This window comes from Phacochoerus africanus, chromosome 5, assembly GCF_016906955.1.
Source record: "Phacochoerus africanus isolate WHEZ1 chromosome 5, ROS_Pafr_v1, whole genome shotgun sequence".
Taxonomy (NCBI): domain Eukaryota; kingdom Metazoa; phylum Chordata; class Mammalia; order Artiodactyla; family Suidae; genus Phacochoerus; species Phacochoerus africanus.
In genome coordinates this window covers 9,096,689-9,118,443 of record NC_062548.1, presented here as the reverse complement: position 1 = coordinate 9,118,443, position 21,755 = coordinate 9,096,689, and the positions used below count along the sequence as shown (strand labels likewise).

At 56.8% G+C, this 21,755-nt stretch overlaps 4 protein-coding genes and 1 long non-coding RNA gene across 10 annotated transcripts; 3 read left to right on the top strand and 2 right to left on the bottom strand.

Annotated features, from left to right (window-relative positions):
- Positions 1-386: 386 nt before the first annotated feature.
- Positions 387-14,176, bottom strand: LOC125127107 (uncharacterized). Of its 3 annotated transcripts, none has more exons than XR_007134862.1 (6): positions 14,090-14,176; positions 7,968-11,976; positions 4,903-7,672; positions 2,734-4,164; positions 1,219-1,386; positions 387-517 (listed from the first exon to the last, which is right to left on the bottom strand). It is a non-coding gene; the product is annotated as an uncharacterized LOC125127107 (long non-coding RNA). The 3 variants fall into 3 exon arrangements; XR_007134861.1 differs by lacking the exon at positions 14,090-14,176 and having other exon boundaries at positions 2,734-2,880; positions 4,042-4,164; positions 7,968-8,052; XR_007134863.1 differs by lacking the exon at positions 14,090-14,176 and having other exon boundaries at positions 1,219-1,382; positions 7,968-8,052.
- Positions 454-6,025, top strand: GPC2 (glypican 2). The gene is made up of 10 exons (XM_047779671.1): positions 454-619; positions 1,252-1,410; positions 1,735-2,057; positions 2,832-2,912; positions 3,664-3,826; positions 4,067-4,197; positions 4,387-4,533; positions 4,631-4,770; positions 4,863-5,038; positions 5,752-6,025. The coding sequence occupies exons 1-10, from the start codon at positions 454-456 to the stop codon at positions 5,997-5,999; spliced, it is 1,734 nt and encodes a 577-aa protein (XP_047635627.1). The 3' UTR covers positions 6,000-6,025.
- GAL3ST4 (galactose-3-O-sulfotransferase 4) lies at positions 8,547-12,860 on the top strand. The gene is made up of 3 exons (XM_047779666.1): positions 8,547-8,671; positions 8,856-9,159; positions 11,406-12,860. The coding sequence occupies exons 1-3, from the start codon at positions 8,547-8,549 to the stop codon at positions 12,435-12,437; spliced, it is 1,461 nt and encodes a 486-aa protein (XP_047635622.1). The 3' UTR covers positions 12,438-12,860.
- On the top strand, positions 13,364-17,654 carry TRAPPC14 (trafficking protein particle complex subunit 14). Its single transcript, XM_047779665.1, has 11 exons — positions 13,364-13,956; positions 14,169-14,264; positions 14,358-14,487; positions 14,655-14,741; positions 14,899-15,019; positions 15,123-15,270; positions 15,396-15,478; positions 15,573-15,736; positions 16,275-16,429; positions 16,623-16,816; positions 16,929-17,654. Exons 1-11 carry the CDS (start codon positions 13,546-13,548, stop codon positions 17,080-17,082), a joined length of 1,743 nt encoding a protein of 580 aa, XP_047635621.1. The 5' UTR covers positions 13,364-13,545; the 3' UTR covers positions 17,083-17,654.
- Positions 17,655-17,923: 269 nt separating this feature from the next.
- Positions 17,924-20,601, bottom strand: LAMTOR4 (late endosomal/lysosomal adaptor, MAPK and MTOR activator 4). 4 transcript variants are annotated; one of them, XM_047779669.1, is made up of 5 exons: positions 20,142-20,271; positions 19,934-20,014; positions 19,034-19,092; positions 18,600-18,717; positions 17,924-18,260 (listed from the first exon to the last, which is right to left on the bottom strand). In XM_047779669.1, exons 3-5 carry the CDS (start codon positions 19,058-19,060, stop codon positions 18,163-18,165), a joined length of 243 nt encoding a protein of 80 aa, XP_047635625.1. In that variant the 5' UTR covers positions 19,061-19,092; positions 19,934-20,014; positions 20,142-20,271; the 3' UTR covers positions 17,924-18,162. The 4 variants fall into 4 exon arrangements, with proteins under 4 accessions (XP_047635625.1, XP_047635624.1, XP_047635623.1 ...); XM_047779668.1 differs by lacking the exons at positions 19,034-19,092; positions 20,142-20,271 and adding an exon at positions 20,492-20,601 and having other exon boundaries at positions 17,924-18,277; XM_047779667.1 differs by lacking the exons at positions 19,034-19,092; positions 20,142-20,271 and adding an exon at positions 20,492-20,600.
- Positions 20,602-21,755: the final 1,154 nt, after the last annotated feature.

Genomic DNA, 21,755 nt, shown 5'->3' with positions numbered 1-21,755 from the left:
ACACTAGGCTAGTAGTAGCGCCTTTAATCTGGCTTCTCAACTGCCATAGGCTGGGTTCCACCAGGCCCCGCCCTTTCGAACGGGATCGCCACGCCCCTGAGGAGGGCCACGCCCCTCCCCCACCAACCCCCTCAGTCCGGCCAAGTCCCACCCCCATGCTGAGCTTCCCCAGTACATTGGCTTAATTTCTCTCTTCACCCCGCCCCTGAGGCTGGCTGCTAACCATTATTGGCGGGCCCCCGCCTCGGTTCCCGCCCCCTGTCCGGCTCCCAGCTCCCATTGTCTCGGCAGATGCCTCCTGGTCCCTCTATTCTGCCAGTGTTCAGTTTTCGGAGGTCGTGCTCTTTCTCTGGCCGACAGGGCGGTCCCGCGGCAGAGAACCGGCTTCCCGAGTTCGAGGGGCTCTTCTTTCCTCCTTAGCACCCACTTTGCCGTCCCGAGGTGGCAGCAGTTATGTACGCTCTGCGATCTCTTCTGCTTCTGCTGTTGCCTCTGTGTCCCGGTCCTGGTCCTGGACCTGCTATCGAGGCAAAGGTCACCCGGAGTTGCATTGAGACCCGGCAGATCCTGGGGGCCCGGGGATATAGCTTAAGCCTACTCCCTCCCGCCCTGATCTCAGGTGAGGAGAAAGAGGAAGACTAGAGAATTGGGGCGAGGGAGGAGGGCGGGGGCCGGTCCTCCTCATCTCATGACTCTCTTGCCTTTAAGAGTAGCCGCTGTAATAACCTTTCATCTCATAGTAATAATGTCTCTTCTCCTGAACTTCTTTACCAGGATCACAGTTACACCCCTCACATAATAGCTCTCTACTCCACCCCCACCCCAGGAATCCCTTTCTAGTAATTAGCACCCCTGTTTCTTTCTTTACATCCTAATTTCCCCCGGCATTTCTGAGTCCCTTCTGTGATAATTCTTTCGTATCTGAGTAACCCCACTCCTCCAAACCCCATTCTTCCCATTGAAGCCCTCCTGTAAGTCCTTAGAGGGCTGGGGTGTGCCATGTTAGGGAGGCTACCTGAGGACCCTCTAAATCACTAAATCGGCCCATCCCTGTTTGAACCCAAAGCTAATGGCAGTGGATCTGCGATGGTCGAGGTGACAATAAGGAAGGGGTAGGGCCAGGTGGGAATGAGGTGGCAGACAATAGAAAAGAAACAGGCAGGTGGAAGAGAAAGACTGGCTGCCAGAGATAGGCAGAAGGAAGGAATTTCACATCACCTCCTGCCGTTCTTTCATGTCTCCCCTGTCCAGGTGAGCACCTCCGGATCTGTCCCCAGGAGTACACCTGCTGTTCCAGTGAGATAGAGCAGAGGCTGACCTGGGAGACTGAGACCACCTTCCGAGGCCTGGTAGAGGAGAACGGCTCCTTCTTGGTTCACACACTGGCTGCCCGGCACAGAAAATTTGATGGTGAGGACCTGGCATCCCCAAACGCGGCATCACACCTCCTCTCTGTGCTCATGACTCCAGCAAGCATCCTGTCCCCGTGCCCTACTCCATCCCTAAGGCCCTCCGGCCCTGGCTTAGCCCAGACATCCCCACTCTAGGCTCTCTCAGGGTCCTGTTGCCACCCCGCCCCATCCCCAGTCTGCCCAGGACTCTGAGAGTTGCTTAATTTCTAACTCACTTGCCTTTTTTTTCTCTCCTCATGCCCATCTTTTCCTGCCTCTGCTACTTCTCTTTCCCTTCCTTCTCTCACCCCACCTCTCATCCCTTTCTCTGCACTTGCCACAGATGTTTTTCGGGAGATGCTCTCATCAGCTGAGCACTCCCTGTCCCTGCTCTTCCACCGCTCCTTCGGCCGCCTGTATGCCCAGCACACCCTCTTATTCAGTGGCCTGTTCTCTCGGCTACGGGACTACTATGAGAGGTCCGGTGAGGGGTTAGATGATGCCTTGGTGGATTTCTGGGCTCAGCTCCTGGAGAAAATGTTCCCCCTGCTACACCCACAGTACACCTTCTCCCCCGACTACCTGTTCTGCCTCACACGCCTGGCCTCCTCTGCTGATGACTCTCTGAAGCCTTTCGGGGACTCACCCCGCCGCCTCCGCCTGCAGGTGAGGGGCCCCAAGGCCTGAGCTTCAGCTACCTCTGATGTAGTGACCTCTGAACTGTGCACTCACCTCTAACCCAGTCACCCCTTATCCCTGCATGGCAAGGTGACCCCCACCTTGAGTCCCTGTCACCTCAGCCTAACCCAGTGCTCCTTGGTCTGCTTTAATTGAATGCCCCTCTCAACCCCCCTGCCATTCTGTGTCCTAGTTTCACACAAGTCACTGATCCACTTACCTGCTCTTGCCCCCCCCCCTTTCTGCCACCTCCTCCCTAATCCCTAAGATCTTGACTTCCTCTGGTTCAACTGAGAACTAGACACAATATTTGAGAAGGACTTCACTTATAGTATCTCATTTAATTGAAATCATAACTTGACAAGGTAGATATTAGCATTCCTATTTTACAGACGAGAAAACTGAACCTCCCAGAGGTTAAGGCTTCACAGCCAATAAGTGGCAGAGCTGTATTTCATAGCCAGGTCTCCCAGCATCAAGTTCAGAATTTGTTCCGATACAAGTCTCTCTGACTCCAAGCCCTGTAAAACATAATCCCTCCACCTCTTCCCAAGCCCAGTTTCTCTTGATCCTTCTAGACTAGGATTGCTTTGAGCCTCTCGAACCTGCCTCCCTCTGCCACTTGACATTCCTAAGAATCCCAAGATAACCCAACAAACCTCACCCCTAAGTGCTCATCCCCTTGGTGCAGTCTCTTGGCCCCAGTGTTGACGGACCCTCGACAATGCTGTGCTTTTTCTCACCTTCTTTCCTCTTCCCCAGATAACCCGAGCCCTGGTGGCTGCCCGGGCCTTTGTCCAGGGCCTGGAGACTGGAAGAGATGTGGTCAGCGAAACACTTAAGGTTAGAGGGGGCAGGGCCCAGGGAGGGAGAGGAAGAAGTAGGAGAGGCCCCATGTGGAAGAGTCAGGTGCCAACTGGCAGGAGAGGGAGGGCCTGGGCCTTCCCATATCAGCCTCAAGGCCCTGGCATCCCCAAGTAAAACAGGAAGGCTAGCGTCTCCCTTGTGCTATGACCCTTGACCTCCTCCCACCTCTGACCCTCTGATGACTCTTACCCCTGCCATACGCTGGGGACCTGCTCCCAGCATCTCTGAGATTGGAGTACTGGCCCTCCTGGTTTTCCCCAGGACCCCTCAGTGGCTCCCTTTTCTCTGCTACTGGAGGCCAGATTCCTGGCCTGGCCTTTAAGGCCCTGTCTCAACTGCCCATTCTTCTCTAACCTCCCAGCCTTACCTCCTGCATCGTCAGTCTCCTTTCTCCGCAACCAGGATGGGCTCACTCTTTTCCTTGAACCTTTTCTCAGACCCCCACCCTCACCCCCACCACCCTTCTAGTTCCATCTTTCCCAAGAAGCAGTGTCTGCACCCTGGCCCTTAGGAAGCTCCCTCCTCAGATCTGTGGCAGCCTTGGGATCACTCCTGATGCCACATGGGGTCATCAATTCTAGATGTTCACGCCCAGCTCTAGATGTTCACATGCAGAACTTGGGAAAGGTGGGGTGGGAGGTTTGGTTTCTCTCCGTGCCCGGCACCAGGCTTGGCTGAAGGTAGCCACGGTGTCTGTGGATGACACAGCCCTGCTCTCTGCTCCCAGATGCCGATGTCCGAAGGCTGCAGGCGGGCTGTGATGCGTCTGACAGGTTGCCCCCTTTGCCGGGGGGTCCCCTCGCTGCCACCCTGCCGGGGCTTCTGCCTCAACGTGGCCCATGGCTGTATCGGCAGCCAGGGATTGGATCCTGACTGGGGGCCCTACCTGGGTGAGGGGATTCAGGAAAGCCTGGGAGGGGGCTGTCTGCGTGGGGGTGGACAGTGTGGACTGGGGAGGGAGTTTTAAGCAGCACTGAGGGGAGAGGACGGGGCTCTTCTCCCGTGAGTTGCCCCCATCTAAGACTTGCTGCTTCCCTCCGGGCCAGATCTGTGGGAACTTCCCAGTTCAGTGAGAATCTCAGAAGTGAATGTCCCTTCATTTCACCTTTTCTCTCTTCCTCTCTTTCAAGATGGTCTCCTGTTCCTGGCTGAGAAGATCCAGGGCCCCTTTTCCTTTGAGTTAGCAGCCCAGTCCCTCGGGGCGAAGATCTCAGAGGGTTTGATGCACCTGCAGGAAAACAGTGTGGGGGTGTCAGCCCAGGTACAGGGGCCAGGAGAAGGGAGGGGTTTGGAGGGAGGACAGGAGAGAGAAGAGTCGGGGGAAAGTGGGGTGTCAGGGAGACACCGTAGGGTCTCCGAATAAACTGGGGTGTTGCAGGCGACTGGAGTGTGGGTTTGTCCACGGGATGACTGTTTGTGGGGGGTCGGGGATCTCTTCCCGATGCCGCAGGTGTTCCAGGAGTGTGGGAGCCCCCAACCCACGCCGGCCCGCGCCCGCCGAGCCCCGGCCCCGCGGGAAGAGGTGAGCCGGCTCTGGTCGGCGGCGGCGGCGGAGGAGCGGCCGGCAACCGCTGCGGGCTCCAGCCTGCCCCAGCTGGTGAGTAGGGGGCGGGCGTGGCGGGGGCGCGGGCGCGGGCGCGGGCGCGGCGGGGGGCGCGCGCTCCAGCTCCACCCGGCTCTCTCTTTGCGTCCAGGTGTGGGAGCTCCGCGAGCGGCTGAGCCGAGTGAGAGGCTTCTGGGCCGGGCTGCCCCTGGCGGTGTGCGGGGACCCCCGCATGGCGGCGGACCTCTCGCAGGAGGCGGCGCCCTGCTGGACCGGAGCTGGGCAGGGCCGGTGAGAGCGGGGCGGCAGTGGCAGCGGCGGCGGCGGGCGGGCGGGCAACCCCGGGGGCGGGGCGGGAGGCTTTGGGGCTGCTCTGCTCGCAGGTACTTGTCACCCGTGGTTGGGGGCTCCCAAGCTCAGCACCTCGACAACCCAGAGCTGGATGCGGAAGCCTCGAGCCCCGACCTTCAGACGCGGAGGCGGCGGCTGAAGCTGCGCGCAGCCACGACCAGGATGAAGGCGGCCGCCCAAGGACGCGACTTGGAGCAGGAGGACTGGGGTGAGACCCGGGGGCGGAGCGAGGGCCTCGCTCCTCCCAGCTGCCCATGATTGGACTCCGGCCAAATCGTAACCCCGCCCCCTGCCTTCTGTAGCTCCTCCCCTGGCATCTCAGTTACCGTTCATTCATTCACTCACTCAATTTACACGCTCGTACGCAACGCTTATCTCAAAGGAAGGGGCGTAGAAGACCAATGCGCGGGAAGACACCAAACATTCTTACAGAACTGGACGGAAGCTCCTGAGAGTGGGCAATGGGCTGTGAGAGACTGGGGAGGGCGGCGATCCGGGGCGGTGGGGAAGTGGGGTAGGGGTAGAGTTTGCCAGAGAAAAGCAAGGCATTTACATTTTTTTCTTTTCTCCCACTGTCTCTGTCTCTCCTCCCCACCCCTTCCCGTCTGCTCGCTGCTGCTTCTGTGTCTGTTTTCTCTGTCTTTTTCTGTTTATCCTCTCTCCCCATCTGTCTCTCTTTTCTGTCTCTGTCTCATCGTCTCTTCCTGTCTCTTGTTTTCTTTGCCTATTCCCATGTCTGATCTCTCACTCCTTGCCTTCCTGCCACTCACTTTCTCCCTCCTCCCAACCTGCCTGCTCCCCTCCTTCACTGATTTTATCACGAGTTCTTTTCCTCCTTGCCTGCATTTCTTTCTCTCTCCCCATCTCCTGCTACCTCTCTTTCCCATCCCTGTCTTCTTCTGATCTTCCTCCACCCTGCAGAGGACGCTAGCGGCTCCGGAGAGGGACAGCACTATGCAGATGACTGGATGGCTGGGGCAGCAGCTGCGGCCCCCCCAGGCCGGCCTCTTCGCCCTCCTCGAAGGGATAGTGCTGGGGGTAAAGGAGGCGATGTCCTTATCCGCCACAACCAGGACAGGAACAGGACTGGAGGGACATCTATTGGTTTTCATGCCCAACCTCTCCTCATTCTCTTCCTCTCAGCCCTCGCCCTGCTTGGACCTCGATAACAGGGGAGGGGTGCCCTGGCATCAGAAGGGTTCATGGCCCTTCCCCTCCTCCCCCCCTGGAGAGAGTCTGGGGAGGAGTCGAAGGGGGCTGCAGAGAGGCTAGAAGAAGGACTTTTTGGGTGAATGGCTGGGGCCCCAAATCCAGATTTCCATTGGTGGGTTGGGGGAGGGTGTTCACAATGTTTATTTTTTCATTTAGTATCTGGGGAGGAGGGGCTGCGGGTATTTATGTAGGAAGGAGGTGTGGTCTCTCCAGCCCAGCCTCTGTGGTTGGGCTGGTGGTCAGCTGCAACCAGGAGGGAGGGAGGGGTGGGTCTGAAGGAAGTTGGAAGTAGGAATGGGTGGGGGCACCCAGTCTCAGAAACAGACAAAGCTGGGTGCTGACGGGGTGCAGGGCAGGGGACCAGGGTGGGTGTGAATAGGATGTCAGGCTCTATGGACCTGGGTTCTATTGAGTTTTTTCAGTATCAATTTTTTAAACTAAATGCCAAAAAAAAAAAAAAAAAAGTTCATCTCATGGCCTCTGCCATCCACCACATCCTTCACAAGCTTACTCATTTCATGCTTCAGTGTTTATTCCATAAATAAACTGCTAATTTATTGAACACTGTGTGTGACTTTCGGTACCTTCAGCCCCCAAGCCTCTGTGATTGGCAGCTCATTTTCTGCCTACTTCTTGCCTCTCTTGGAACCTGTTCCCCAGGGATTGAGTATGGGCAAGGTGTCCACCCTCCGGGTCTGAGCACCTTCATCTGCAAAGTGGGGAGAATTGTGGGCACTGGCAAAATTCTTTTGGAGCCGATGCGTCATTAATACGACCACACCACTGCCCCTGGCGGCCCCTGTTCTCCGTATCAGCCTCAGGTTACCTTGTTCACATCCTGCTTTCAATTCTTGTCTGATAACTTTCTCCTTCTTTCTTTCGGTCGCCTGAATGAGTCTTTTGTCCTGCAGAAGGCAGAGGGAAAAGGTACAATGGATTCCTGAGTGTGAAGGGAGGGTGGAAATGGTGTCTTGCAAGGGCAGGCTGAGTGTCCTGACAGTGAGGGAAAGATGCAGGGAGGGAGAGACCCAGGGACGCGATCAAAGCTGAATCAGCTACAGAGACTGGCGGGACAAAGGGAGGGAGGGGGAGGAGCTTGGGCGCCGAGAAAGTTTATGGGGAGAGTTGAGCCGAGCGAGGAATCGGGCGGTGGCTGGGGCAGGCGGGAGGACAAGACCCTGATTTCCCTGCTGCTCCTCAGGTGGCCTGGTGAGTGGGCAAGTGAAGCTGAGGCCTCGGCCAGTGGAGGGAGGATCTCTAGAATTTATGGGAAAGAATCCCGGTGGGAGCCAGCCCAGGGCTGGAGACAGACTGAGCAGTCACCAACGCTGGAGGGGACAGCGGGCTGGAATGGGGGTAATGGGAGGAGACAGAGATGGATGGGAGGATAAGAAGAAATCTGGATATAGAGGGGAGTCCAGTGCGGGGCTGGGTCCTGGGGGCTGGGCTGGGGGATGATGCCAGAGGGGGCGGGTCTCTGGGTAGCAAGTGTGGGTTCTCCGCCTGGGGTCACTCTGGGCTCGTCCTGGAAGAGGGCTCTCGGGGCTTGTTGGAGGGGCTGTGGCCCGTGGCTGTGCACTGTAATTTGACGGGTCAAGTCTGGGCTCCTGGTTGATTGAGAAGCTGGGGCCTGGGAAGGAATTCCAAAGCTCAGCGTTCGCGTTTTTCTCTAGTTATCTTTGTGGCGCAGAGTTCCCCCCGCCTCCTCCAGCCCCACCCGCTCAATCCCCTCTGGGTGCACTGATGGGGGTGGGAAATGGGAACGGGAGTGGGTCCGGGATCTGGGCTTCATAAGCAACCCTACACCACCAGCCCCCACCCCTCTCACAGACTGGGGTCTGCCGAGCGCTGAGAGAGAGAGGATGTCTGAGCTTGGCCGAGATGGTCGACTCTTACTCTTTACAAAGTCGCTCCAGCAGTCTCACCTCGCCGGGTTCCTAAGCCGGTGTCTTGTCGGGCCCTCATTCCCTCCTCATGGCTCCCGCTCTCAGCCTCAGAATGGGGCTCTTCATCCCAGCTTATCACAGACGGGGGCTGAGGAGGCGGCCGGGGGACTGGTATGAGCCGACTGGGCTGAACTTTCCCCTTTTCTTCCAAATCCCCGATGCCCAGGAGAAACTGTCGGTGGGCGCTGGAGGCTGATGGCACCTAGAGGAGCAGTTGCGGGACACCTAGAAGACCTGAGGGTAGAGAGGCACCCCTCCACACACCCTGCCCCGCTGCCCCTCCCACCCGAAATGAAGTTTCAGCTGCAGTAGCAGCAGGAGAGCTAGCTCTACCCTCTCCTTAGACTCCCCTTCTTCCCCCTCATTTCCCTTCTAGACGCTGACAGAGGCAAAAATCTGCTAACTCAGGGGGCAGACTCAACCGGGGCTGCGAGCAGATCTGGGGAATGACCCCCCGGCCTCGAACCGGCGCCTTCTGCGTCCGCACGGCTGTCTCAAGCTGCCTCTGCTTCTGTGCCTGTCCCTGTCCCTCAATAGCATCACCCTTCCCGGTGCCACATGGGCCATCTGTCTCCTACCAGGACCATGCGCCTCTGGGGGCCTCGGAGCCTGGGGGTGGCTCTGGGAGTCTTCATGACCATCGGATTTGCCCTCCAGTTCTGGGGGGGTCCCTTCCAGAGGAGGTGAGTTCTCATCTTGTCTTAATGCCCCTGCAGATGCCCCCCTCCCCACGTGCTCCTCCCCATCCACCTGGGGCTGCGACCCTTGGGGACTCAGAGGATGCTTCACGTCCTCTGTCCTTACTGCACAGACACCCATGCACCTGTTGCCGAGGGACAGGACACTTCCCCTCCTGTCTCTTCCCAGGCTCCCCGGGCTGCAGCTCCGACAGTCCTGGGCTCCATCCCCGGGACTAGCTCTTCCGTCCTGCTCACCACGACAGCGACTCGTGTTCCTCAAGACTCATAAATCCGGGAGCAGCTCTGTGCTGAGCCTGCTGCATCGCTACGGGGACCGGCACGGGCTGCGCTTCGCCCTCCCTGCCCGCTACCAGTTTGGCTACCCAAGACTTTTCGAGGCCTCTCGGGTCAAAGGCTACCGCCCTCAGGGTGGAGGCACCCAGCCCCCCTTCCACATCCTCTGTCATCACATGAGGTTCAACCTGAAAGAGGTGAGGGGTGGAGATGGGGTGGGTGGGACTGGGGAGAAATGGGCTCTGGGCTGCATGGCCAAGACCACCAGGGGAGGAGGCCCAGGCCTGGGGACTCCCCAGGCAACCTCCTCCCCAAGAGTTGGGTGTGGGTGCCACAAAGGTGAGAATCCTGTTCCCCTCTCTTCTGGTGTCTCTTGCTTAGTTTTCTGGCAGCTGAAGTTCTGCCCTCTCCCACCTAGAGTTTACTCCAGTATCTTTCCTGGACCAATCTATCATCAGTGCCCCACCAACCCTGATCCCACCCCCCTGAAACTCTGCCTCCAGGTGCCCCCCTCCTGGTGCCTTCCACTGAGACTAACAGGGCCCCTGCTCAGTCACTGCCCTCTGACCAGTCTTCATCTCACTCCCCTCACCATGTCTGCCAGATTTTGAGGTCAGCTATATGCCAAGCCCTAGCCCAGTCCCAGTGGAGAGCCTCAGTTCTAACAGGGGAGATGAGTGCACCCACTCTCATGTCCTCCACACACATGGGAGCCTGAGAGCTCCTGGAGGAAGAAAATCCATGTGCAGATGAAAACACAGGGAAGGAGGGGACTTTCATGGAAAACGTCGTGTGTGCTGGGTAGTCATCGCACCACCACCTTGCCTGGAGGGCATTATAAGTCTCCGCGACACAGATGAGGAGAGCAAATCTCAGAGAGGCTGTGACTGGCCTCTGTGAACAGAAAGTGACAGAGCTGGGATTTGAACCCAGGCCCAGCTGCTCCAAGGTCAAAGCACCTGCGATGTATGTGTGTGTGTGTGTGTGTGTGTGTGTGTGTGTGTATGTTTGTATCTGGAACTGTGGAGAGGATATTCATCAAAACAAGTGGGGCTTTCTGGAGTGGTGAGTTTTACAGGAAAGAGGGAACATGACTTTGTAGGAAGGAAAGTATTAGGCAGTCTTAGAGCAGAATATCTCAAAGATGTGGTGGTGAGACGTGTGTGTGTGTGTGTGTGTGTGTGTGTGTGTGTGTTTAGGTGGTAGAGCTCCAGCGGTGGCTGCAAAGACAGTCCTGTTGAAGCTGGAGAAAGCAGCTGAGCCCCATGAATATGATTGAATTGGCAGCGAGGGGCACTGTTGGGGGTGAGGCGAGGCTAGCGATCACCGATGCAGGTTTCTCTGGAGTTTACGATCATGTCCTTCATTGGTACCACCATTCACTGAACATCTCCCACGTTCCCTGCTCTTCCACATTCTTCAAGGTAAGTGTTAACCCAGACTTACGGATGGAGGAATGAAGGCTCTGAGAAGTTCAATGACCTGCTCAAAGGTACACCATTGGTAAATGGCTGAATTGGGAGTTTATTCCAGGTCCAGCTGATGCCACAGCCTGTTCTCTGCACCGCTCCCCTATGCCTTCAAAGAGACACACAGTTTGTGGATTCTGCCCTGCGGCCATGCCCACATCTGCAGAGCGGATTGGAGGACTTGTCAGGAAGTCAGGTTCAATGACAGCTGTGACCTTCCGAGGCAGAAACTCTTTAGGGAGCCCCAGAGCTGGGTTCTGATGTGGACCTGCCTGCAGGAACATGTTAGGGTGCGGCTCAGCCCAATTCCCTCCTTCCCTCTTGCCCAGAAGTGGGATCACATGTCCCAGGCCTCAGAGCGGCACCCAACCAAGTGGCCATGGCTCCCCAACATCCATTCCAGGGGTGTCTCTTGCTCTCCAAGATGGGAAGGAACCCCCCAAGTGACCCATCTTTCGGCCATCCTGGGCTTGGCCTGCCCCCGAGACAGCATTGGTTGTCCCCTCTCCTCCCTATTGGCTGCCCATGATCCCCCTGAGGAGGCCTGAGGCCGATTCCTTTCTTGGAGCTGTGACCAAGAGTCCCAGGGTAGGCACTTAATAGGTTTTCATTGGCGAACTGAACACAGAGTTTAATTCCCAGAGGTTTTACTGACCAAGGCAGACAGAAAGGCCCAAGGAAATTAATGTTCTCCAGGAGCTTCCCACATTCCAGGCTCCTTCACGTCCTTACCTCATGTAATCTCTGCAATCACATACCTCTGCAAGGAAGGTAGGATGGCTCCCCTTTTGCAGATGAGCAAACTGAGTCTCAGAGATGTCAAATGCCCTACCCAAGATCTGTGCAGCTAGTGAAGGAAGCTGAGAGGTTCCCAGCAGAGCTGTCAGAAGGAGGCTGGAAGAGGCTGGGGGTTCAGCGGGCACTGGGTTTGCTCTTAGTTCTCTCTCCCTAAGTCTGTTTTCTCTCCTCTGCAGGTACTTCAGGTCATGCCTTCTGACAGCTTCTTCTTTTCCATTGTTCGAGACCCAGCAGCTCTGACCCGCTCTGCCTTCTCCTACTATAAATCCACCTCGTCGGCTTTCCGCAAAGCACCCTCCTTGGCTGCCTTCCTGGCCAATCCTCGAGCCTTCTACCGGCCAGGGGCCCGTGGAGACCACTATGCGCGCAACTTGCTATGGTTTGACTTTGGCCTCCCCTTCCCTCCAGAGATGAGGACCAAAACAGGGAATCCTCGCCCCCCCAGAGACCCCAAGGCCCCACAGCTGCGTGTCTTGCCTTCTGGTGCTGGCCCTCCAGCCCACACCCTGGATCCTAACGCTCTCTTCCATCCTGTTCCCACCCTTGCTGACGGTCACAGTAGGACATCCAGCCCTGCTTCTTCAGATTTGGGATCTTCATCCTTCATCCAGTGGAGTCTGGCCTGGCTGGACTCTGTCTTTGACTTGGTCTTGGTGGCCGAGTACTTCGATGAGTCACTGGTCCTGCTGGCAGATGCCCTGTGCTGGGGGCTAGATGACGTGGTGGGCTTCATGCACAACGCCCAGGCTGGAGGCAGGCAGAGTGGAAGTGCTGTCAGTGACGATGGGCTAACTGCTGAGGACAAGCAGCTGACTGCACGGGCCCGGGCCTGGAACAATCTAGACTGGGCTCTCTATGTCCACTTCAACCACAGTCTGTGGGAACGGATAAAGCAATATGGCCAGAGCCGGCTGGACAGTGCTGTGGCGGAGCTCCGGGCTCGCCGAGAGGCCCTGGCTAAACATTGTCTTGTGGGGGGTGAGGCTTTAGACCCCAAATACATCACAGACCGGCGGTTCCGCCCTTTCCAGTTTGGGTCAGGAAAGGTTCTGGGCTATGTGCTTCGGAGTGGACTGAGCCTCCAGGACCAGGAAGAGTGTGAGCGCCTGGCTACCCCTGAGCTACAGTACAAGGACAAGCTGGATGCCAAGCAGTTTCCCCCAACAGTCTCTCTGCCCCTTAAAAATTCAAGGCTATCCTCTCCCTAGGCATCAGACCACTACATCTTAAGCTGAAGAGCCGCTAAGCCACAGGGCACATGTGATGAGTGTGGGGCAGTCAAATGCCTTGTTTCCCTCAGAAAGCATATCTGCTCCCTAGAGGACCAGTGGAACTTTGCATGGAGTGGGCTCCATGACCTACTGCCTGTGCAGAGGAATCCCAGTCCTACCAGTAACCTCCTCCCTCCCCCTTTTGGCCCCTTCCTCTTTCCAGCGCGACCCCCACACACTGCAGTTCCAAGTAGCACTCTCAGAGGTGCCCTGGAGGAGCAAACCTTGGAGTATGTCAGAGAAAGCTTGGAACCCAAAGGACTGGAATAATGAGTCCATTTCTATATGAAATATTTGTTACTGGGCTATGCTCATTTCACCATGAAATGTTTGTTGAATGAATAAATAATTTGGAACTTCGACCTGCTCTATGTAGGGTGGAAAGGGAAGGGGATGGAGCATCTTCCTAAGAGAAACGGGATAGGAGGGGGTTCTTTTAACATTTTTTGGGGGGGGGGTTAGGGCCGCAGGTGCAGCATGTGGAAGTTCCCCAGCTAGGGGTCGAATTGGAGCTGCAGCTGCCGGCCTACACCACAGCCACAGCAATGCCAGATCCCAATACACCGCAGCTGGCAAAGCCACATCCTTAACCCACTGAGCGGGCCCAGGGATGGAAACCGCATCCTCATGGATATAGTCGGGTTTGTTTCTCCTGAGCCACAAAGGGAACTCCTAGCAGTTCTTCTTTAAGAAGTCTGTCTGCAGTATCTCCTAAACCCTTCCTCCCGCAGCCTAACCCCAGCCGCACCCCGCCCCTCTCCTTCACGGTCCGGTCACCCACAAATTCCGGGGCCTCGGAGGCCACGCCCCTTCCCTTCCGCTTCCGGTTTCTCGCCAGTCATTCGGCCTTGCACCCCGGTTCCGGCCCCCGCGGGGTGTCGGTTCCGGGTTCGTTGTCCCGGTTCCCGGTCCCGGTCGGTTTCTCCGGCCGGCCCGGCCGCGCGCAGCACCCGTCGGGGGTCGGGGCTCCCCGGGCCCACCCCGTCGGCCCCCTCGCCCTCCTCCGGCCCCACCTCGCCCCTGGCCCGCGCTGTCCTCGCCGCCCATGGAGTCCCAGTGCGACTACTCGATGTACTTCCCCGCCGTGCCGCTGCCGCCCCGCGCCGAGCTGGCTGGCGACCCGGGCCGGTACCGGGCGCTGCCCCGGCGCAACCACCTCTACCTGGGGGAGACTGTCCGCTTCCTGCTGGTGCTGCGCTGCCGGGGCGGCGCGGGGTCCGGCGCTGGGGGCGGCCCGGGCTTGGGCTCCCGAGGGGCCTGGGCAGAACTGGCGACCGCCCTGGCCGCCCTGGCCTCAGTCAGCGCCGGAGGCGGGGCTCCTGGGGGCGGCGGCTCCGGAGATCAGGATCCCGAACCCCCGGGGGGCGGGGATCCCGGCGGTGGGGGGTTGTTTCGAGGCTGCAGCCCCCTCCTCACCCATGGCCCGGGCCCTGCTACCTCAGGGGGAGCGACCACGGTGAGGAGCTCGGGGTGACACGGCACAGGGTGGAGGGGCGGTGTGCTGGGCTCCAAAGACCCGGAGGGGAGAGGGAAGCCCGTAGCGGGAAGCGGATGACGGATGAGGAGAGGGGAGGGCAAGAACCACGTACCGGGCAGATCTTAAAGGGGACGCTGGCGCCGCGGGCTGCCTCTGACTCTCCTGACCTCTTCACCTCTTTCACCACCCAGCTGCCTGTGGAGGAACCAATTGTGTCCACAGATGAGGTCATCTTCCCACTCACCGTTTCACTGGACAGACTGCCCCCAGGGACACCTAAGGCCAAGGTAATACTGGCAAGGGGTAGAGCTGTTTCCTTATTTCAGACAACTGGCCTGTGTCTCTCCTCTCGACTGTGGTCCTGTGTCCCCTGTGCTCAGATTGTAGTGACCGTGTGGAAGCGGGAGGTTGAGGCACCAGAGGTCAGAGATCAAGGCTACCTGCGCCTGCTGCAGACCCGATCTCCTGGGGAGACCTTCCGGGGCGAGCAGAGCGCTTTCAAGGCCCAAGGTGGGGAGGAGAGTGCAGAGAGGAAATGTGGGAGCCTGGAATTTGGGGGACAGTGGAGGGGAGCTACTGGCAAGTGCCCAATCCCGGGAGAAGAGGAAGATTAGAACTGTGGGATGGAGGTGAGGTGGGCCCAGTCCGCCATCCCTTGCCTCCGCCCTCTCCTGCAGTGAGCACCCTGCTGACTCTGCTGCCCCCTCCGGTTCTGAAATGCCGCCAGTTCACTGTGGCTGGAAAACACTTGACTGTGCTCAAGGGTAAGCAGATTGGTGGCTCAAGTCTTGGGTAGCAGCCAGGGCACCGACTGGGTAACAGTCACTCTGGCCGGTGGAGGGGGGGGTGTCCACTTTAAGGAGGAAAAGGTGGGGTCCGATGGGTCCAGACCCTCTGAGCTGAGCTGGTTGCCTTCTACAGTGCTGAACAGCTCCTCCCAGGAGGAAATTTCCATCTGGGATATCCGCATTCTCCCAAACTTCAATGCCAGTTATCTACCTGTCATGCCCGATGGCTCTGTGCTGCTGGTGGACAATGTCTGGTGAGGTCCTGGAAGGGGGAGGGCCACGAGGTGGTGGGGATGAGGCAGGGCGGAGAGCCCTGGTGTGGACAGATCGAGCTCTGACCCCTTTCTTCTGAACTAGTCACCAATCTGGGGAAGTCTCCATGGGTTCCTTCTGCCGGCTCCCTGGTACCTCTGGCTGCTTCCCCTGCCCGCTTAGTGCGCTGGAGGAACACAACTTCCTGTTTCAGCTGAGAGGGGGTGAGCAACCCCCTCCAGGGGCCAAAGAGGTGAGTATAAGGGACTGATGGGTTCAAGGAGGAAGGCTGAGAAAACGCCGTAGGAGGGAAAAGCCAAGGGGCTAAGAAGAGAGGAGACTTCTGAGACATGACATCTCCCTGTGTCCCTCTGGCAGGGCCTGGAAGTACCCCTGATTGCTGTGGTTCAGTGGTCCACCCCGAAACTGCCCTTTACCCAGAGCATCTATACCCACTACCGGTGAGTTAATGGGACATCCCCCACTCGGCACCATCCTGTTCACCTTTGTTTGGAAACATACACATCCCGCTTCCCTCTCTCTCACTGCTTCTAGCTTGCCCAGCATCCGCCTGGACCGCCCGTGCTTTGTGATGACTGCTTCTTGTGAGTCCCCTGTTCGGACTTACGAGCGTTTCACTGTCACCTACACGCTGCTCAATAATCTCCAAGACTTCCTTGCTGTGAGGCTCGTGTGGACCCCAGAGCATGCTCAGGCTGGTAAGTGGCTGCCAGGCTAGGACCTGGTCCCAAGGAGAGGAGGGAAAAGGAAGAAGTCATGAAGGTACGGGGACTTGTACATAGGCTGCTTCGGCTCTTGTTCTTGGGTGGTGTCCACAGTGTCACAGTGGTGAGTTTAGAGAGGCCACAGGGCAGAGTGATTTTAAGGTCATTGACATTGGGGCTGGACTCCCTGGTATGTTTGACTTTTACTTCTCCCATTTAATAGCTGTGTGATGTTTGGTAGGTTACTTAACCTCTCTGAGCCTCAGAGTCTCATCTCATTTTAAAGATTCTCATCTTTAAACTGAGACAATAATACTTCATGGGGCTGTGACGGCAACTTAATGAGTTAATGTACGTGAAGTGGTTAGAATGGATCTCAATACAAAGCATTAGCTATTGTTATTTCTAAAATTCAGCGACCAATAGCATATACTCAGTTCACCTCACAGAGTGGCTCTGAGGATCAAATGAGACTATGCGAACTGAGCAACAGCATACAGATGTGTCCCCGGCCCCTGTCTCTGCTCGCCAGGAAAGCAGCTGTGTGAAGAGGAGCGCCGGGCCATGCAGGCAGCCCTGGACTCCGTTGTCTGCCACACGCCCCTCAACAACCTCGGCTTTTCCCGAAAGGGCAGCGCGCTCACCTTCAGTGTGGCCTTCCAGGCTCTGAGGACGGGGCTCTTTGAGGTGGGCTGGGTGAGGCAGAGGGTCAGGTGGGAGGCGCCTGGGTCACCAGCTTCTGTAGCTGAAGTACAATGAGTGGTGCCACAAAGCCAAGCAGAGGGAAGGGGGCATTTAGATCTGACTTGGGCCTGGCAAGCCGGGAAGATGACCTGAAGGGAGGACCAGTCAGACGGCTGATCTGCGTCTCCCACCCCAGCTGAGCCAGCACATGAAACTGAAGCTGCAGTTCACGGCCAGTGTGTCCCACCCTCCGCCCGAAGCCCGGCCCCTCTCTCGCAAGAGCAGCCCCAGCAGCCCCGCTGTCCGGGACCTGGTCGAGAGACACCAGGCGAGCCTGGGCCGATCTCAGTCCTTCTCCCACCAGCAGCCCTCCCGCAGCCACCTCATGAGGTACAGAACCGCAGGAGGGGTGCCAGGGGGCTTGGTAGAGGCCAGGATTGGCGAGGGCGCGGGAAGGGGTCCTGGGGTCCGACCGGAGCCCGCAGCCTCTGCCTTCCCCCAGGTCCGGCAGCGTGATGGAGCGCAGGGCCATCACGCCCCCCGTGGCCTCCCCTGTTGGCCGCCCCCTCTACCTGCCCCCGGACAAGGCTGTGCTCTCTCTGGACAAGATCGCCAAGCGCGAGTGCAAGGTCCTGGTGGTGGAGCCCGTCAAGTAGCTGCCTCCCTCCTGCACTTCCGGAAATGGACAGCCCCCAAGGGGGTGCGCCCTCCAGGCTGGGCCTCCTGGGGATGCCTCCCAGCTCCTTAGAGGCCCTCAGGGCTGCCTGCCTGTGTCTGCTGATGAGGGACCAGGGAAGAAGCTGTGAAATGGGCGGGGATGGCTGCAGGGGGGCGCCAACAGTATTTCCCCGACTTCCTGGGGGGGCTGGCCCCTCCCCTCGGCCAGGGCAAGGGCTCCGGGAGCTCCCCTGCCCCTCGCCTTGTACCCTGGTTCTAAGTTTACAAAGTGTTTTCCTCATTCCTCTTAAGTTGTCTTCCCGCCTCTGACATTCCCTCCCTCCTTTCCACCCGCAGGGCTGAGATCAGAGGGTGGTGATGGAAAAGGGACCTGACAATGACATGACCCTCCTGTCTCGGGTCAGGGGAGCCAGCTATGTGGCCTCCCCTTGCCCTCATGTTTACGTTTGCAGCCTGAAGCACTTTAAGTTGTGTGGGGGTTTTTGGTGTTTCAGTTTTTCTTTTTCTTGGGGGGGGGCTCTGTCTGTTGTTCCTATAAATTATTCTCCAACTACTGCTTCCAACTGAAATAAGACTATTAAACGCCTGTTCAGGAGGGAGAAGAATGACTGCTGTGTGTGTGTTGGTGGCAGGAGCAGAGACCCAGGGGCTTCAGCATGTATACCAAATAGCTCCCTTCCCACCAGTTTTTCCCTTCTGATTCTCAGTGTTAGATGCCTAGAGGTGGCCTTACCCCAGCCCTCTGGGCTGAGGCCCTAGAAGGTGGAAGACACATGGCGTGTGACCCTCTGCCCCCAATACGCACAACACGTCCCTGGGCCCGGGAACATCAGACTCATGTTTATTAGGAGGGAGGGTGGGAAGAGGGAGGGCCCCTTGCCCTCACTCTCCTTAACAAAGTCTCCAAGCCCCTGCCCTGCCAGGTAGGGGATGGAGAAGTGGGTGTGCAGATGGCTTAGCTCTAGCAGGCAAGGGAGAGGCGGGGGGGGAGCTTGTGTCCTCCTCATCACAGAGGCTTCCCAGCCCCATCCACCTCTGCCCCTCGCCCTCCGGCGGGCTCAGACGTCAATGGGCTCCCGGCCTCGGTTCTGCCTCTTCACCACAAACACCCTCTGTCCCGACACGGTCACGAGCAATGTGTGTTCTCCAAAGACCACTGGAGGGGAGACAGACCTTCCCCCACCCCAGGAGAGGGAAGGGAGCAGAGAGTTAGGGGGGGGGTGCCAAGGCCTCCATGGCGGGTGGAGGGAGTTACACACAAACTGGCTAGAATCCAAAGCCAAAGAATTTCATAGTTCAAGGCTGAGATTTGAAGATGGGAGGTCTCTGTGAAACCCTCTGCCTTCTCTTACTTTCTCATAATTCTGATGCTGGGGTGAATATCAAGGGGAGGAGAGGAATCCCAGCAGGAGATAGTGGCAGGGTGGTGGGACAGGTGTTTTTCCCTGGGAAGCCTCGGGGAGCACCCACCCACACCACAGGGGCAGGGGCTCACCCGAAAGGCGCTTGAAGGGGATGCTCATGCCGTGGTGCAGCCGGAAACCGCAGGCAGTGCTGACCAGCTCAGAGATGGCGCTGGCTGCCTGCTCGTCATTCTCTAGATCCCCAGATGACTGCATGCAGATGGAGAGAGGGTGACAGGAATGAGGGAAACAATTAGAAGAAAATTCTAGGAGGCGACTTTGGCGCTAGCATTGTTAACCTCTGCTCTCCGCTTTCCAAAACCCCAAGGTCGCCCCCAGTTTGGGAAAAATCAACCTAAAACTTGCCTGTGACATTGGTGCCCCTGTTGCTATCATCCTGTAATACCAGGCTTCTCTTGGGAACCAGTGACTTCCACCCATTTCTTTGCTGACCCTGCTCTCCTAATTCCTTGAAACTTGATAAAAGTTATTTGATAAAACCACATTCTCAAACATCAGTGCCCACCTGCCATGGACTTGGTCCAGGCTCCATCTTTTCCTCAGTCTTCCCACTTGTTGCTCTGTCTGCAGAATTCGATACATAAGCATCCCCTTTGCCCCTGAACCCCTTCCTACTACTGAGCCCTTGGGTAATGATGTCACAGTGGCTGGACTTCCTCTTTTCTGGGGACTATCTCAACCTCTTCTGCCTACCACCTCAATATGGGCCTCCCATTAGGCCAAATTCAGTGCCCTTTGCTCTCTTGGACATTCTGTACCTCAGTTTCCTCATCTGTAAATTGGGGACAACAGTACCCATCTTAGGGGTTCACTGTGAGGGGTACAAGAGAATATTGGTAAGGTGCTTAGAACAGCTCCTAGCAATACATACTTAACTATTATTCTATATCAAAGTCAGTGTTTAAATCTGAGCCATCAAAATCCCCCTTACCTCTCCCCCTCCTCAGCTTCCTTTCTTAAGTTCCTGATAAGGCATCATCATTCTAGGCTTGAGTTCAAAGTCTTACAGGATGAAAAAGTATCTCCTCTATTACTTATTTCTAGTCATTACCAAGGCATTTTGAACCTCCCTTTGAAATCTCTTCCCTCCTTGCCACCAGCTCAGTTTCATACCTAGATTTTGCCTTGCCTCTCTAGCTAGACTGAATAACTCTGGTAACGTCCATTATCAACCAACCTGTAAATAGTCTGACACTGGTGAAGTTGGTTAACCTCTCTTACCTTAGCATAGTTACAAGACTAAGACTGCAGAGATTGATTTAATTCCTGAAAGCTTACTACTAATGCCAGGCACGATACCAGGTAAAGATCAAGAACAGACAAATCAGGCTGGGTAAGGTTAGAGAGCATCACTGGGCCACGTGTGCTTGGAGTGCCACCCCGCCTCCCCTTTTCCAGAACGCACCGCCAACACCGCGCCTTCACTCAGCACCAGGTAGCCAAGCTGGTCTGGGATTCGCTCCAGCCCCTGGGTCAGTGCAGAAGTCTAGCGGGTAAAGATGCAGTCAGTGTGAACAGTAGCCTAAGAGGATGGTCCTTGGCAAACCCAAGTCTCTCTCTTGACAATGCCCCTCCTCCCCAAGCCTCTCTCCCCAGCCAGGGCCCTTCCAGACCTTCTTCCTTCTACACGGTTTTCAACATTGATCTTCCTGAGCCTCCATCAGTCCTCACCCAATGCCCCTGGCTTCCACCGGCCCTAAACACCCCACCTTTGCTATCCCACTGGCTCTTCCTCTCAGGCCCCTCTCCAATTTCACTTATGGCCCGCCCCTCCCCCTCAGGCTACTCCAAAGACCCCTCTCAGCCTTCTGCGTCGCCACCCCTCCCCTCTCCATTCCCTCAGTCCCGGGGAGCGGATAGCAGGTGAGGACCGAGTGCAGGCTCAGGACGGGGCAACCAAAGAGATTAAGGACAGGGCCACGGAACCCCCCGCGAATAGTCCCGCGCATGCGTTCTCACTCACCATCGCAGCCTTAGGTGCTGGGGGGCGCTCCCTGCCAGAAGCAGCTTCCGGCTCCAGACCCAGATCACGTGCTGCCACACGGCGGCCCTCCTCCTGCCTTGCACCGCCCGATTTTAGTCCCGCCCTTAGAATGCGGATTGGAGAGTGGCTACGTCATCAGGACTAATCTGCCAGTGCGGAGCGCCATTTCCCGGAGACGCGCGCGGATTGGCTGTAGTCTCTCTTTAACACTCATCTCCCCGCCCCTCAACCCCAGACCACTGAGCGAACGGGGCGGGTCGCTGGAGGTGCGGGTTTGCAGGCCGGCCGAAGGAAGGAGGCTAGGCTGACGGTGTGCACCTGCGTACACAGGAGGGTCCGCTGGGTTCCACCTCACCTGGGCTAGACTGCAGGTGGAACCCGGAGAGAATAGAGCTAAAGGACATGAAGCACAAGTTTAGAGCTATTCAAAAAGCTAATCTTGGAGTTGCAGTTGCTGCGCTCCGGAAACGAATCCGACTAGTATCCGTGAGGATGCGGGTTCGTTCCCTGGCCTCGCTCAGTGGGTCTGTGACCCGGGGTTGCTGTGAGCTGTGGTGTAGGTCGCAGACGCGGCTTGGATCCTGTGGCTGTGGCTGTGGTGTAGGCCGGCAGCTGTAGCTCCAATTCAGCCGGTAGACTGGGAGCTTCCATGTACCATGGGTGCGGCCCTAAAAAGCAAAACAAAATACAAAACAAACAAAAAAGCTACCCTTGTGACTACTCCAGGCAACTCTCTAGGACAGGAATTGTTTTCCAAAGTGGTTTTTCTTCCCAGGATTCTGTAAGAAATGGTGTGATAATGCATTGAGTTTCTTGCTGGCCAAGGCAGCTGCAGTGCTGAATATTCTGAGCCGGGAATAATTAGAAAATGACCTTGGAATCATTTTTCATATATGTCACACAGACATTTTTGGCTTTAATTTAAATACTTTTTAGACCTGCGGCAATATTAATGTGAGTGAGGCAATGTTGGTAAGATGATGATCAATAGTAATAAACAATAAATACTTGATGTGGTGGAGAAATTGGAGCCCTCACACATTGCTAGTAGGCATGTAAAATGGTGCAGTTGCTGTAGGGAACAAATGGTCCCACTAAAAGTTAAATATAGAGTTACTATATTTATAAATCAAAGTTAAATATAGACAAGTTAAATGTGACCAAAAAGATTCCACTGGAGAGGGATAAGTAAGAATTGAAACCATGTTCCCACAAAAACTGGTACACAGATGTTGACAGCAGC